At 44.7% G+C, this 16,717-nt stretch overlaps 1 protein-coding gene across 3 annotated transcripts in view; it reads right to left on the minus strand.

Moving 5' to 3' along the window:
* The window catches only part of BRINP1 (BMP/retinoic acid inducible neural specific 1), a 76,670-nt gene that overhangs the window by 47,592 nt on the left and 12,361 nt on the right, over positions 1 to 16,717 (minus strand). For all 3 annotated transcript variants that reach the window (XM_072352635.1, XM_072352637.1, XM_072352636.1), the window contains exon 2: positions 4,037 to 4,304. In XM_072352635.1, the coding sequence (XP_072208736.1) occupies positions 4,037 to 4,254 (218 nt within the window). In that variant the 5' untranslated portion in view covers positions 4,255 to 4,304. The remainder of the gene's footprint in view (positions 1 to 4,036; positions 4,305 to 16,717) is intronic.

Below are 16,717 nucleotides of genomic sequence, written 5' to 3' on the forward strand. Positions count from 1 at the left end.
AGGGCAGTGGCATTGCTGGCCATGCTACAGCAGATTCCCCAGCAACAAAAAGGAGTGTCTTTTCCTGGAAGTCAACAGATTCACGTATTCATTTCACAGAGAACCGGGCCCGACAGCAGAAAAGCATCTGCATTTGTAAGTCAATTGTGGCCTGTGCTATGTGCACAGTGGAGATCCTCTCTTCATGGTAATTCTCTTACACTTTGTCAAGGGAATTAGAGAGCATGCAGCTGCTCAGATGTGTGGGTTTTCTAGGACTAAGTAAAAATCTCTAGCATGGCCAAAGCTGCACTCAGTACTGCAAATCCCTTTATGAGCACCCAGTTTAGTGCCCATTCTGCATTAGAGAATCAGGGGAATCACAGAGACATCATTGAGATAGGACCCTTGGGGACCCAAGTCCAACCTCTTGCTTACAACTGAGCTCATCCTGCCCTGCTCCTGTGGTAGTAAGAGTGCTTTCTGATCCAAGCAGTGCCCCAGCCACAAAGTCAAGCCGAGCTGAGCTTCATCTACTTTCCAGCCCTGGTGTAGTATCGAGCACCCAAGGCTCTCATGACTAGGAACAATAAGGATGGTGATAATGAATATTCAGACATCCTACAAACAACTCTGAGCATCTGCCACCCTATCTGCATTAGCATCAGAGTGCACAGATAATGATCAAAGCAGCATTTTCCTGCCAGAGGCCCCCCTAAACCAGCCTTATTAGTGTGAATCGATGCTGATTAATGTGCCTCCTTAATGCAATTGTATCTACCCCACTGTCCATAATTCAATATAAAACACCTCCCTCCTATACTTGTCTTCCTCCTGATAAATCATGCAAGGTGCAAACCTTGACTGTGTGGGCACCAGTAAAATCAGTGGTTCAACTGTTGCTAAAAGGAGTCCTGAAATCTGCCAAAATGCCACAGGAGAGAATGGGTCTTTGGAGACTGTAACAGGGAGCTGCTTTGGGGCTAGATGGTAGATCTGGATCTAGATCTATGAAAAAATAGACTGTTGTACAGCAATTCTGTTCGTGCAGTGTCAACCTTGCTAACCAAAACAGGCTCTTCCTCACCACTGACAGACAGGTGGACATCACCTGCTATGGAAGAAGGAGTGTTGCAGTTTTTAGTCTGATGTTGCACCTGTAGAAGTTGGAAAATGCTGCCCTTTGCCTTACACTGCTATGTGACATCAACAGTGGTTTCCTCTCTCTGGGTTTTCAGTGTTAATGACACAGTTCTAATATACCATATCCATGCTCCTGCACAGCAAGACACTGGGGAAATCACCATTAAACAAGTGACAGAGGTTCAATTAGGGATGGGTGAGATCTCCTTGTCTGATTTCACATGTACTCCAAAGCCTTGGCCACAATGGCTGGTTTGAGATCTGCTGCTAGTGACCTTTGGAGAAGATCGGTAGTCAGGTCAACCCTCATTGAACAACAATTGCCAGATGGAGCTGTTGGATTGAGCGAAAAAACAGCCAAAGAAGCAAAAGAAAAGTCTGGGAGAAAAGAAGCATTGAAAGAGAAGACAATGTAGGAAAAGTCCCATGCTCCAAATCAGCTGCTGTCCTACGGAAAGGAGTGCTACGCTTAATGCAGAATATGTGCCTCCCTTGGGCTAGTCTAGTGCAAAGAGCAATTGAGAGACATCATTTGGGAGGAAAAAAGGCCTCTACATTGGAATTAAGCAGTTGACAAAATCCCAACAGCTTCACAGATTCTTGAAGTCAATTTAAGGAGCCTGCAAAATGAGATTTTTCCCCTGTGGGTCCCGGTGCAATGACATGTTTTGGAGCGTGTGTGCTCAGAGTCCAGCTGTGAATCACTGCAAGTGGCTCCACTCGTTCACCAGAGCTAGCTTGATTCTGATACTGCTTTAAAAACACATGGGCCAGCTTTCCAAGTGATCAGTACTGCCTCCAAAGCCTGACCTAATGCCTCCACTGCTCGGCTGAAGGCAGTAAGGTCTCCCACTCCTGCTGACTGCAGTGGGTACAAAAGCAACTCCCAGATCATGCTACCAAAGCACACACCTCCCAGTCATGATATATGGCCAAGAAATGCATCCCCAGATTTTCTCCCTCTTTTGAAGAGGTACAACATCATGTCCTCCCTATGCAAGAAGTTTCTCTGATAAGTAATTTGGCAATACCTAACAGAAATGAAGAAATGCAGCCCCAATTCCACTTGCCATGTATAAAATTCACCCTGAACTAAAATAGATCTCCAAACCCTTTGCAGTCTCCTACAAACCAAAGGGGAATTTTCTCCTCACTAGCCAGAAATCACAGGCTTCACATTAAATGAGAGCAAAATTCTCACTCCTTTATGAAGATGGGGACAGCAAAGCGACGGCGCAGGCTGCCTGCTTGGGGTGTGAATTCTCCTTCACAGGAAACCTTTCATGAGAGATTGCCACAAACCTTTGTCAGATGCAACACAGGTATGGCTGAGTCTGCCTTGGGGAAGAGGCATGGATTAAATGACCTCTCAAGGTCCTTCCAGCCCTGTTTCTCTGTGATTCTCAGAGACAGGATCCCAGGCTTGATGGATCTCTGCCCTGACCTACACTGACAGTTCCTGGATGCGTCTGAACACATACATTGCAGGCATTTCCCTCCTACAACAGCTCATGCAGACTGCTGCAGTGGCACTGAGGGCTGAAAAGCTCTTTAGCAAAGGGCAGAGCCAATTCCAGAGGCACTGCATGGGGCAGGGATACGCAGCCTCAATCAGGGTGCAAGCTGTCAGCCAGGGTGGGAGCTGAGGCTATGCATAGCCAGGTAAGTCATGTATTCCTTGATTCCCTGCTCCTCCATGCAAGCAGAGCCTGTGAGGTGTCCTTAAAGGAAGTATGGCAAAATAATTTCTGCTTTTTGGGGCTGACATCCCCCAGGCTGTTTTGAATGAAGACAACAAGCCAGGACAATATTTTCAAGCCATGCTAACCTTCCCCTGCTCTGTGGGCTGCTGCAAGGGGAGGGGATGCTGCATTCGCTGGAGGCCATGGGACAGGCAGAACTCATTTTTCTTCCCCACACATAGATGATGTCTCACATGTTGCTATTACTCTGCAAATGCTTTTGGCTTTCTGCCCGTGGGAGAATGCTACTGCATGCACTCGGGTTTTCTGCTCCTCCTGACCCCAGTAGTCTGTGTGTGCATCTGCATGCACGCTGCCTGTAAGCTATTCACCAACACTTTCCCACCTACTAGTTTGTGTCGATATGTTTGCAAGTGTCTTTCTGAAACACAACAGGACTATATAATTATGTAAATGTGCACATGTCTATGAGAGTTTTGCAGTCTCTCTGGGTTTTAGCCCAAATCTCATGATACTTGCTGGCTTATTCCCCTTCCTTCCAAAGTGCCTGCTGCTGTAATAGGAGGCTCACATGAGCACTCCAGCTTTTCATATTCAAATAGCAAAAAGATAAGTATATTTCTAAATATCACAGCTGCCAAGAAGCACTTGAAACAGGCAACAACAAAGGCTTCAAAACCTAGAAGGCGAAGGGAAATCCAAATTCTGCTTATTTGCCGTAGTTTTTTAATTGAATGACTTTCAAACCAAGCTCACGGTTCTGGGGACAAGTCCAACCCATGCACAGGGGCCATCTGCAAAGGGCTGCAGTAGGCAGCAGACAGCTTAAGCACATGCACTGTGCATCTTTATGTGTGTTCTTGCCCACGTGAACCTTAAGCTGTTGGCAGTGCACATGCATAAATTTGGTGCAGAAACCTGGTCTGCTACTTGGGACGCTGACTTGAGAAACATGCTTGTGAGCCTGTGAATGGATCTGCCCCACAAATGAAGTGCATGAGTTGAAGTTCTCAGACTCCGTGACAGCACTACAGCCAAGTCTCTGAGGCAGCTTGCATTGCCACCAGAGGATTGTGGGGAACCTAAGAAGCATGGAGGGTACAGTGATGCATCCCTCCATTGACAACAAGCCTTGATCCCAAGGGAACTGGCTGCATGCCCACTACCTAACAACTGCTCAAACTTACAGGTGCTGTAGGAAACCAACATACCTGTATATTTTATATCTGGTTGTAAATCCTTGACGATGTCTTTCCACAAAGGATAAGTAGCTCCGCGAGTGGTGGAAAGGCCCCCTGTCTGAAATAAGCCAATCAAACTCCTTGGAGACATGTTGGTTGGTGGCAGCTGGGTCCTGGTGGGAGGGCTGTACTAGTATATGGTCCCATATAAACAGGAGGTAGAGGAACTCAACAAGCCTCCAGTTCATGCTTTTCTGTCTGCCTTTTTCCTCTCATTCTTGCTCCATTCTGTGGAGTCCTGTTGAAAAAGAGAAGGAAGAGGAGGAAGGAAAGAGAGAGAGAAATGGAGGGGAGGGAGAAGGGAGAGAAAGAGAGAGTTTAAAAATGGGAATTGCTTTGATCCTGTGACAGTCATCTCTCGGGGTGAAAACAGACATGAAAAATCACATTTAAAAAGCCTTCAAGTCTGCCTGTGTGTTACTGCTTGAAGTATTTGGCAGCATTTTATTCATGTATCTAAGTGGCGCCTTTAACCTCCCAAGCGCATACCACCTTTGAAATAACCAGGTCCTGACCTGAGACATCCTCACCCCAGCTTTTCCATCATCTCCCTCGTGAAATTCTCTGCAATGCTGTGGAGATGAGCGAGGGCTGGGCGCAGAAGGTGGCCGCACCCCGGGCTACAATTACCCGGTTATTGTCCCTTTAATGCTGTGCCAGAGAAACGTGTCTTCTGCTTTCATGTCTCTCTGACGACCTGTAATCCATACTCCGTGCAACCTGAGCAATCTATAAAGACCCAGCTCTTACTTTAAAGTGTTGCCAAAAAAGAAATAAAACAAAATAATTACCCAGGTTTCAGTGACGAGCACATGAAGACAAACACACACACACACACACACACACACACAGAGCTATGGAATCCAGCCAAATTTTGTAAGCTAAAAAATCACCCCAGCCTGCATTGCTCCTTGGGTGCCAGGGAGTATGGAGGCAGGGGGTAGGGGCTGCTGCTATTTGGACCCCTATAGGACCTTGAGGCTTTTCCCGAGATCAAGGCTCTGTGGGGAGACATGCTGAACATACATATTTAACATATTTTACTAGGGAGCTGAAGGGGATGCTCCCCAGCACCTGGTGCAGGGCACGCCATCCCCCTCCTGTGCAAATAATGGCTGCAGGCAGCCCAGCTCCTCATCCCAATGTGTTCAATGTCTGAATAGACAAGACATATGATGAGTGGGAAGGGAAACAGAGCGGTGAAACACCTTGCCAAAGGTTACGCAGCAAGCTATGGATACAGCTGGAAGAGAGCCCTCGACTCCTCAGTCCCATTTCCAGCATTTCAGCTGTCAGATCATCCACCCCCGCGGTAACGCTGCTGGCACTATGCCCCTCTCCAAATGGAGCTGTGTGCTCCAGTGGTGCAAGGGAGCAGCTTGGTTTGTCAGCACCCATGCCTGGCAGCAACCCCTCCCCTGCAGCTTGCTACATGCAAGGGAATGCAGTACAGCAGCAGCCTCACCTGCAGGGTTGTGCTCCCTAGCTCACTGGGCAGAACATTCACATCGCAGGGTGCTGGTGAGGCTGCTCTTCTCCTCTCCATGCATAGGGCATGCGCCTCCTGCTTCCTACCCCCTGTCCATCTGCCTGCCCTGCTGAGTTCCATCCTTGCAGGGATGTAACAGCATGGTGGGGATGCCCAGGCAGGCAGAATGGCCTCGAAGCTGTGTGCCCACCCCACTCTAGCCATGCCAACCTAGCCAAAGGTCGTCCTCAGGACAGCTGATAGACACCCACTTTTGCAGAATATAGCATAGAGAGCCAGGAGAGATATACATTTGCAGCACTGCATGTAGACATCAGAGTTACAGTGCTGTAAGCACCACTGTATAGACCAGAGGGCACCAGCTCTGCAGCTGATGCGGTCATCATCTCCTTTGCTTCAGGAGCTTTCACGGAGACCAAAGCAATGCTGCCACCCATGGCAGCAAGCACATGTCTCTGCACAGGCATATTGAACCTGGGACTGTGATGGGGAGCACGAGAGACTGGAGTATGCGTGCACTGAGCGTGTGGGAGTCTGCACGTGTGCACAGCATGTGCTCACGGAGCTGCAGCGAGCTCAACAGCACTTGACAAAACAGAGTCGTGTAAGTCTGGTTAAAAACGACAATCAGCTGTTGCACTGCATGAAGAAATGAAAAAAATTAACGATGGGAAAGTCAACTAATGTTTGCTTTTTTTTTTCTGTTGGGCACATATGAACTTCTTTCCAATTGCAGATAGAATATTACTGTTATTAATAATAACGGTACCTGTAGCTCATAACTGAAGAGGCTGTTCCCCTTCTGGAGACGTTTTTAATATTAGCCCTTACCTCTGCCTCCCATTTCTGCCATAAACACGACACGGCTCAGCACATTGGCCCATCACCTCTCAGAAAGGAGTGGTTCTATTTCACCTTACGAAACAAGGCTTGGAGAGTTTCTATCCCTACACTGAGGGGAACACGGTGTGCTTTCAGTGAGAAATGGCACATATCAGCTTCCACTTACACGTGGCATGAACCCGAAGTGGCTATTTGGACACGCTCCCACCTACATCCCACCCTGGGCACTTCCAAATTCCAGGTCGGCGGTTTGTTTCTCCTGTTTCTCTATCCTGCTGCTTTTTGCACACCCACAGCACGCTGCCATTGCAGTGAGCAGCTGCAAGCCCAGCCTATTTGCTATTAGATGGGTATGTAGATTTGCTGCTGATAACAATCTGTACACATTGTCCAAACTCCCTTGCTTGTCTGTTCATTAAACTCTTCTGTAACTACTTCCTCCATCAGCCAGCCTGGATCAGTTTTCCTTTAAGCATTTCACTTCCTATTGAATTTCTATTGCAGAGAGGAAGGGAGCTCTTACGTACCCAAGAGGAGTGACAGCCTACCTCCAGTTCCCAGCTCAGAACAAGCATAAACTGAAATAAGAGAAGAATCAAATGAAGTGGGTTTCAAAGAAATCCCTCTGTGTCTTCGCATCCACGAGCAGCATTCACTGGGGAAATTTCAGCTTATGAGAGAGAGGCAATATTCATTAACTTCCCCCACACACCTCTTCATCATCCTCCCTTCTTTTCTTTTTAGGTTGGAGTCAGGATGAGTGGTGTTGTGATGCCTTAACCAAGACTTCTAGACATGACAAGCACTTGCCTTGAGATCCCAAGAAATGGCCTCCTCGTGTCTGGAAGCTGGCTGGAAGTATCAATGCTGAGAGCAGGCAATGGTGCCCGAGGCAGCGAGGATGGTAGAGCACAACTGGGTCTAGATGACTACCACAAAACCAACTTTAATTTTTTAGTAGTATCTTTTTCCCCCCTGTAGCTGCTGTAGAGATGTTGTTTCACGTTAAATATTAATACACACCATGGGGTTGGTCCCTGTGGAAGCTCTAAAGCTTACTGAAGTGGGATTATTCTGCGTCTGAGGCAATAATGTGAGGTCTATTCAATCTAACTCCTAACAAGTTTGAATCAGAAATTAATTTGTTATGTGGTGTTATGAGGCTCCACAGACATATGATATGTTCTGAGGATTGTGCAAGGCATATGGGGGAAGAAGAGGAAGGAGGGATGTCTCCAAGTATGTAGCCTTTGGGTTGGAGACCCAAGAGTAAGTGAAAGCTAAATCTGGCACAGACACAATCTCTGTATTAAAGGACAGTCTTGCTGGAAGTGGATTTTGATCCAGGAATTTGGCTTTCTTTTCAAATCTGCCCAATACGTCCTCTGTTATTTTGGGCGATGCCCTTAAATGCTTTCTTTCGCCTCACTTTCCAATTATCAGTTTGGACATACGGTATTATTTGTTTGACAGATTTGCAATCTTGTTAGAGAGGCCATCATCTGAGTATAGCACTTAGCAAAACGCCGCCCTGTTGCACACATGGTACACTAGGTGTTTATCTCCTAAAAGCAATGAGAAGCAACCACCCCAAGGCGTCAGCAAGCTTTGCAAAGCAGCAGTTAAAAAAATCCAAGCTATAAAGCCCATTCCCACTCTGGAGTATTACACAGTAATGCAGTGATCTGGGTGATGAACTAAACGATGAGATTATCACAGCTGTTAATAAACATGATCAGTGAGTGAGCCAGCACCTAGGCTAAAGTTCACAGTAACTAAGTGCTGGATATAAAATATGAGAAGTACTGATTCCAAGTCATTTTATGGTCAGTTTCCAACACTGTCCATCACAAAGGCATATCTGTCAGTACCAGTGTTACAAACCTTCTTAATCAGGCAGATAAAGATGGCCTTATTATAATCAGAATTCAGCCTGGAACATTAAATGTTCCTTGTCTTATAAGTATTCAGGATTCTTGGAGGAAAAATAGGCAGGTACTGTCTGTAAAGTGCAAGCTGTATTTGAATGTACACTTAATTTCATTGTGATTGATATCTGTGTGTTAATTATATTCTATTTTGGGCAATACCTTTGCTGTCACAAGGCAGTGCCTTTTATCCAAGGAGTTCAAATTGAATTAGAGACATTAATTAAAGCTCTCAGCACTCTAGTAAGGCAGGCAAATGCTGTTACTCCCATTGTTTCTTGAAATAAGAAGAAAGGAATAAAGCTGAGTGTCTACTTAGCCACTTAAAAGGTAATTTTTCTACAGTGAGATAGCTCAGAATGATAGATTTTGCACAAAATGATTCTGCAAGATCTTTTTCTTATCAGGAAGGCTGTGTAGAGTGCAGGAACTGACTGTTCGTTGCTTGTTCTCAACACTCCTTTTTCCCTCTGCCTCCTGGGATTTTCAACCTTTCTTCTAACCTCTGTACCTTTCACTTATCCCTTCTATTAGAGTCAAACTGATCTTGCACACATCCCTTCTGTTTTCTCATGCTCATCGCTGTAAACTATTCTCCATCAGAAATGCAGACTCAGGAAATTACCAAACACAGTATTCGTAGTGAAGAAATAAGTTCCCTATCTCTTTAAGCTTCATGCACCAATAATTCATTCTTGTGTCCCACATTTCGTTCTTGGCAGGTTGAGAGAGGTTTCTGCCTGCTGCCATTTACCAGAGGGAAGAGGCTAACAATTGCTATTTGTATCCGAAACACTTCTGTTCTGCAGCAACTTCACACACTGCTTTAGGATGCTGATAAATTAGTAAAAGACTGAAGTGTCAAGGGAGAGATGAAACAGCTTATGTTAGTTTAGAGCTCGACCCTGCAAAGTGAGGAACATCTGACCTCATTTCAGCAAACAGCTTAAGTGTACACTTAATTTTAAGTAGGGGAGATCTTCTAGGTTTTATTCAGCAATTCCTGCTTTAAGGTAACTTGCACACTCTCCTGCTAGACAGATACCCACTGCCCTTCATCTTTAGGGTTTTGTATTGGTTGTAAACAGAGCAACATGTATGTCCTGCACACCACTCAGAGATGAAAGTGCTGGAAGGCATTTACTGCCCACGAGGCAGCATTAGCTGTCCCTGGAAACACTGGCCAGCAGTCCAACTAATCTGAGGACATCCCTCGTGTCAGGGCCAGGGGAAAACAGGGATCATGGACAGAAAGGGATGGGGAAGCCAATCTGTCAAGGTTTGTTAAGTCATACAAAGTTCTGAGGATAAGTCTGAGCCCTGGGAACACAGAATTTGGCCATTTCTGCCCTTGAGAAATTATAGCTCAAACTGCAATGGCTGATATCCAGCTGGAGTCAGCAGTGCAGCTGCAAGTCAGTGGTTGCTCTGAGTTTCTGATCAGTGCCTAAATGTTCGCTTACTCTTTACCCATTTCAGTTGGAAATATGTTTGAGCAGTTACACCTGGGGGACATTCATCAGCTGGGAAATTTAGGGGTGAAGGATGGCAAGAAGAGGTGATGAGAAATACTTCTCTAGTAATAACATCACAGTTGAAGAATGCACTTCTGTTTTGCCAAATTGTTCATGCTGAAAAAAATAATGATTGAGCAACGTCAGTTCTGGTTTTCAGAGCACCAAGGGAACGCGTTTCCAAATTTCTGTTTGCAACTACTAAGAATAGATTTTTCCCCTTTTGATTTGTCCTTTCAGACTCTTAAAGAGAGAACAGTTAAGAAAAAGTATTTCTTTTGACCCCTAATAACTTAGAGGAAGAAAGGTCCTTTTCTTTTCAGTTTGTCAACACTTTGCTTACGACTTGTCAGAATACTCAGTGAACCAAAAGATCACCCTATGTATCCTTCTTTATTAATGCAGTACAACCAGCAGTCGAAAGGAAGCAAAGCTTTTGTGCAAAGCCACTAATTGCTCCCTGCCTAGAATGAGCAGAGAATCACGCTGCTAACAACTACATACCTTATTTGAGTTCATCTGTCCCTGTACTTCAACTACTATTGTTATTATGATGAGGTTCAGAGACGGCTTGAAACCGAAGAGTGCTATGGGTTCAACCTCCCCCAAGTCACACCATCAGCTGGAGCTGGACGCTATCTTCTGCACGTGCACACTGACATGGAAGGAAGAACCCCATTCTTGCTGAATCTGGGACTGGCACAACATCATGATAGGTGCTGCACAACCAGGAAGGCGGTCCATGCCCCCAAAAGCTTACAATCTAATTAGAAGACCAAGGACACCAGATGGTCAGGGACAGATGGGGAAACGCAAGGGAACAGTGAGATAATACCGCTCAGCGTGCTGCGGAGCAGTGGTGTCAGCACACCAGCAGCCCTACTGTTGGCAAGATTTTGATAGCTATTGTCATAAATGAGAGTTATAAATAGGGAGGCTGGATAATGAGCTAGCTTTGTAGATGTTTGTGAGGAACTCCTCTCATTTGTGAAGTGGCAGAGATAGAATGAATATAGATGATAATAATAATGATAAATCGCACTTTTCTGAGCTGCTTATTAGGAAAAAAAAAATATGGTGGGTGGTGAGCAGTGATTTCTATTAAACACTGCCCCGAACTTGAAATTATTTCTACTATTATTAAATTATTGTCCAAGCTAGTCCACTTCCCCATAATTTCATTCTAAAGCTACACAAAAATGCAGCTCTGCTTTCTGTCTTCCTCAGTATTTATACACCTTATATCAAAGTCCAGCAATCTCATAAGTGTTAATAGGTTTTTATCCTTGCAGTAGCTTGAGGTTGGGAAATGCTGTTTTTCCCATTCTGCAGAATGGGAATTGAGACACGGGGCAGATTAATGGCTTGCCCCAAATCATTTCATAAGTGCTCCAGGAATTCAACCCAAATCTTTTTAAGTCGCGGCTCAACACTACATCTCCTTGCAATACCCTTCCTACGCACCTTCATGCTACTGTTCCAGAATTAGCTAAGACTTTCCACAGAGCCGCTTAGAATTTTTTTGGATTGCTCATTTTTATGTCAGAAAAATGCCAATTCATCAGAGGCAAAACGCTTTGTAGGAATTTGTTGATTTACAGGGGGGAAAAAAAAAAGCATTTTGATAAAGTCAGCTTTTCTTTGGAACAGAAAATGTTGAGTTTTCTATTTGGAAAGGATTGGTTCAAGACTGTGTTTTGTTTTTCATTACATGTTGAGTAATATATATCCAAAATCAAAATGATGTGTTTTCTTAAACAGCACGTCGTGAGCGAACAAAAACAACTTCTGTAATGATGTACAAAGGAAATGTCCAAATGCAATTCTTACTTCTGTTGCATTTTGGAATAAAGCTTTGTAGAAACACCTGAAAACACCACGAAATAAACTAAACAACATCACCCTTCCTTCTCATTAAAACTGAGAAAGACAGTAATCTGAAAACTGAGTTCCAAGATGCTTGGATCAGAGTCTAAACCCTGATTCTTGCCGTCATGCCTACTACAGTCAGTGTGCTGGTCTTTCCTTTCTAATATATTCATTGCAACAATTTGGACCTGTAAGCAAAAATCGATGCCAAAAACTGCCTTGAAGAGTGAAAAATAAAATGTTCAAACCAAAAGGTCAACTGTTATCCCACACCTGACATTCTTTGTGATATTTCTGTTGTTCTGAAGTTCATTCCTGGGCAGGCACCATGCCACCGCAGCCACATAGAGTGATCCCTTGGAAATGCAAGCAAACAATGCCTGTTTTTGGCATGCTAGGAAGCTGAGGTTACCTAATGATCCTTGCAACTTATAGATCTCCTTGGTGGTTTTTTTTTTACCCCTCAGTCATTTCCTGACTTGGATCTTTTGCATCTCTCAGCCCTGGCTGAGTCCTGCCAGGCTGAGACCTCATAAGGCTGGCATAGCTTGGACTTTTGTGGGGGAACAGAGCTGAACAGAGCTGTATCTGGAACCAGAGTTTAGATAAATGGCTACTGAGGTGGGCTTGAAGCCTCGGTAGTTACATGATGGCTACTATTCAGTGAGAAGTGTGCCACATGACTCAGTCACCAACATAAGGCTTTAAGAAGGATTCTTTAGTCCATAGGACACTGCCTTGAGGTGGGTTCAGCTTCAAATTCAGCTCCTATTGCCCTGCCTCCCCTTATAGGGGAAGTTAAAAGCATACTCATACACAAGAGTTTAAATTCAGACCATAAATGTGAGCTAAAATATGTAATAATAGCCCCAAATAACTCTATTTTTAGCAGCTGCTGGAATATTAGTCAGAAACCTTTGAATGCAGATCTCCTGCAGCAGGCGTGCATCCATGCAGCACTCAGAAGTTGCAGGTTCTACTGGAAGGTCTATTGAAGTCAATGAGCCTTAGGTTGAATCTCATTGCAAAAAGATAATCAAATATCATATTAACTCTTAATTTGGAACAGCATATTAAATTAGAAGCACAAATTAACCTGAAACTGCTTTTATATAATGAGAAGATTTAAAATCTGTGCATCAAGAGAGTGGGAGAATTCCTAGCCAACACTCTCTTTACCAGTTCTGAATCCCAGAGCCAATCTATCTGCAGTGCTACATTTCAACCTACTCCATAGGAGCCCATACTGGGAATTGAACTGAGAAGGAAGGATGAATGGATAATAAAGCCATCTCATACTTCCAAATATTAATGTAGGAAGCACAGAAGGGTTGTTAGTATCTAGATCCTAACCAATGCCAAGAGTTGAAACATCCCAGAGGATACTGAGAATCTGCACTGGCATCTGACCATCACAGATAATAGCCTCTTCCATCATTGCATCATTCCTGCTATAGAACTTCCCTATAAACTAAAGAACCACAGCCACCACTAGGATTTGATTCCAGAATCACTCCGTTCTGAGCATCTCAAACATTAAAGCAGTTTGGTACCCAAGTGTAAGGCCACTTCTAGCTGTGAGTTTTATTTATTTCCTTCTCCGAGACTGTTCTGCTCTGTGCTAAATCTATCTTGTGACCACCTGGAGCGTTTGAGAGTCTTGGCTGCGATGCTTGTCTGTTTAGATAGACTGCAAGTAGAGCTGGTCAAAAAATTATGACAGAACAGTTTTTCGCAGGAAAAAGCAGTCCTCTTGAAATCGAAACATTACATGGGAACGTGTCAATCCTGACAAACTTTTTTATGTTCCAAGTGTCAAAACAAATCATTTTGATTCTCTCTCTTCACTTCAGTTGTACTGAAAATGTTTCATTTTGAGGAGACAAACACATTATTTTTACGTTGTTTCAATTAATTTGCTGTGACATTTTTACTTATTCTGTACGGTGTTGATATATGCTTAATATGTTTAAAATACATTATATAGTGCACGGAGCATTTGATAGTGTTTTAGTTGTAACATTTATTAACACCATGCCAAGTATTTCCTGTAGCATTTTAATGCTGCAGAAGCAGAAGATATTGATGGTCTCAAATTATTATTACTTCTTTTTTTCTGCCTGAAGAAATTTGTGTTCACAAGAGCAAAGTTCTGATTCAAAATGGAGTTTTAAATAAGCAAATAAATGAATACGTAAAGCCACACAAGCAACATAAACACAAACAGCAGAAATCTAAAGGTAAGATTTTTGTGAGGAAATAATTTGTCCATTTTCTGAGCAGCTCTGTCAGCTCGGTCATTGCAAAGCACAACTCAGGTCTCTTCTACACATAGGAAAGCCAACTTCTCTGTTTGGTTTATATGTGGTTTTCACGACCATCAGGGCCTTAAATGTTACAGGTCAAGAACACTGACCTCCTTGGGGCCTTTGGCTTCTAAACCACTAACGGGCTTTTAAAAGATATATCCCTCCTCCTCCTTGGAAGTCTCCCTCTTTTAGAGCCCATTTTTGCTCCTCCATGCATAGCAGAGGGGAATTGCTCCCCATGCCTTTGTGCCATCAAGCCAGTGCAGGAGGCGGTGGAAGTGGGTTGAAAAAAAAAAGGGCAAAAGAGAAGCAAAAATGGCCACACAGAGCACAGCCTGCAATGAAGCAGCTCTATCGATTCTTCATGTTATGGGTGAAAATGTCCCTGATAGCCCCTGCACATTTGCTGCTGTTCAATTGGAGATGGAGTGCAGAGAGGCTCGGTGCTCCATGCTTGGCCCTGCACTAGGCTGCACCGCCTGCTGCTGCCTGTGGTCTGGGAGGCAAGAGGCTGAAGAATGAGCATCCCCTGTCTTTGGAGGCTTATTTGAAGTAGCAGGGGCTTTTCTGCCTGCTTTCCCTCTTTAAGGGATGTGTCCCTATAGCCAGGCTCTACTACTGAAATGCTGAATCCCCCCCATGCAGATGCTCAGCGTGCATCTTCGCATGCAGATTCACCTGGTCGTCTACAGTTGCTCCAGCTGGTCTGTCACTATAGATTACAGCTTTTTTGCTAATAGCAAGGCACTGCTCAAGTCTGAGACTTCCATTAAGGGCTGATGTTCCCACCTCCCTGCCCCACAAATGGCTGCTCCCTCCCAGCCAATGCTTCTGTACGCTTGGCCTCATTGCCACAGTGCAAGAGGAGCAAAGTGCCTCCATTTGTTTCCATGTTAGACAACAGTGGAACAAGTCGGAGGCAGAAAAAGATGACAGAGGATGAAGAAATTTGAAAATTGGGACTTAGTAGCCTGAAGGGTGACCTCATCCCTTGTCACCTGCACATCCCTTTTGCAGCCCCATCCCTTTGACAGCATCAGTACCACTGAGCACTGAATTATACCCTGGAAGAGTCCTTGAGAGAAATGCTTCGTGATGCCAAGCTGCACTGTGGAGTCTCTTTGGAGAGGAAGGATGCTCCTGCAGGGAGAGATTGCCCATCCAAGCCAGGTACTGGAAATCATTAGCCCTTCATTGCCAGGGGATTTGAAGGCTGCTGACAGATCGAAAAGAATTGGCATGGACACTTGACCTTTCTCCATTGCCAGGAGGAAATCATTGACCAGAAAGAATAGCACATGCTCTGCTCATCTCTACAAGGGGAGGGAAGAAGGTCTGGAAGAATATGGAGCTATTTGTAAAACAAACACTGCAGCTTCAGCACAACCTGTGCAGTTGGCCAGTGCTGCAGTTGAGGGCATGCTGGAGGGGTGACTTTCAGTTTGGCTTGTGTCAGATGGCATCACAGCTCCTCCTGTTCCAAACGGGGACATTTAGAATGAGGGTCTACCCAGAAGATCCCTTGTGGATGCCAACAGATACACACCTTTGCAGGCTGGGAACAGGACAGGACATGCTGAAGTAGCCTATCATTCTGCACAGTGTCCTACCAAAGCAAGAGCCAGGTTCCCTGCACCAGCATGCACACAGCTGAGTTCCCCACTGCTTGATAGATCCCACATACCTCTGCATCCTTCCCAAGTGACTGCCTGACAACAATCCAGAGCAGGCATCACATTTGTTTCTCTAACAGCCTGACTCCCAGGAAGACTCTGTGCAATCAGCTAGCCAAAACCAAATGTAAAAAAACACCTCCATCACTGGTCATGACTAATTAATTCTGCTTCGACATTCCCCAGGGCACCTACCAGCTAGTATGAGCTGCTGGAGAAAGAGACACTGCTGTGGAAAAAGGAATAAATAGATTTTCCTCAACTGCAGCCATAGAATTAGATAATAAATAACTAGATAGATAAATAATTTTCTATGAGTGGCAAATCAAATGCAGAACAAGAACAAGGATGGCTAGCTGGCTTATCCCTGTGAGATCGAAGGTGTTTGGAAGGAGTTTCCAAAGAAGGATATTTAAAGTCTACTGTGCTTGTGAAGGCATAAGCCCGAAGTCATCTATCATGTCTAATGTGACTGTTTACAAAGACAGCCAACTATTCTTGGTCATTTTATTCTTGATATAATATTCTTGGCTCGAAGTAGCTCAAGGAAGCGTCTTCCTAATTTACATCTCACTTTTCTTCCTTCCCCTGCCTGGATTGCAGGCTTTATTCCCAGAGTATCAGTACAGTCCCCCCCCACCAGCTGCTGAGTGCTTGGCCTCTATTCTCCAGGGAGCTATAGGTACCAGCCCAGATATGGATTCTTCAGTCTCATCTCCTATCTGGTCCTTAAATGCTTCTCCTCCCTAAATCCATGCACTCTGTTCACATCAGTCCATTAACCACACAACAGAGACTCCAGAGACAAAAAATGTTATTCTGCACAACTTGAGGACATCGGCAGGAGTTCCAGCAACATCCCGGATTCAGGTACTGACCCCATACTGTGCATTGTACCAAGCAGATGGCAGCCTAATCCCTGCCAGCACGCAATGCCCAGCGCGCAGAGAGCACCCGTAACCCCTGTCTGATCAAATATGCATACTCACATCTGATTTTACTCGAGCACTAGTAGTCCCTGTGCAC

This window comes from Excalfactoria chinensis, chromosome 18, assembly GCF_039878825.1.
Source record: "Excalfactoria chinensis isolate bCotChi1 chromosome 18, bCotChi1.hap2, whole genome shotgun sequence".
Taxonomy (NCBI): domain Eukaryota; kingdom Metazoa; phylum Chordata; class Aves; order Galliformes; family Phasianidae; genus Excalfactoria; species Excalfactoria chinensis.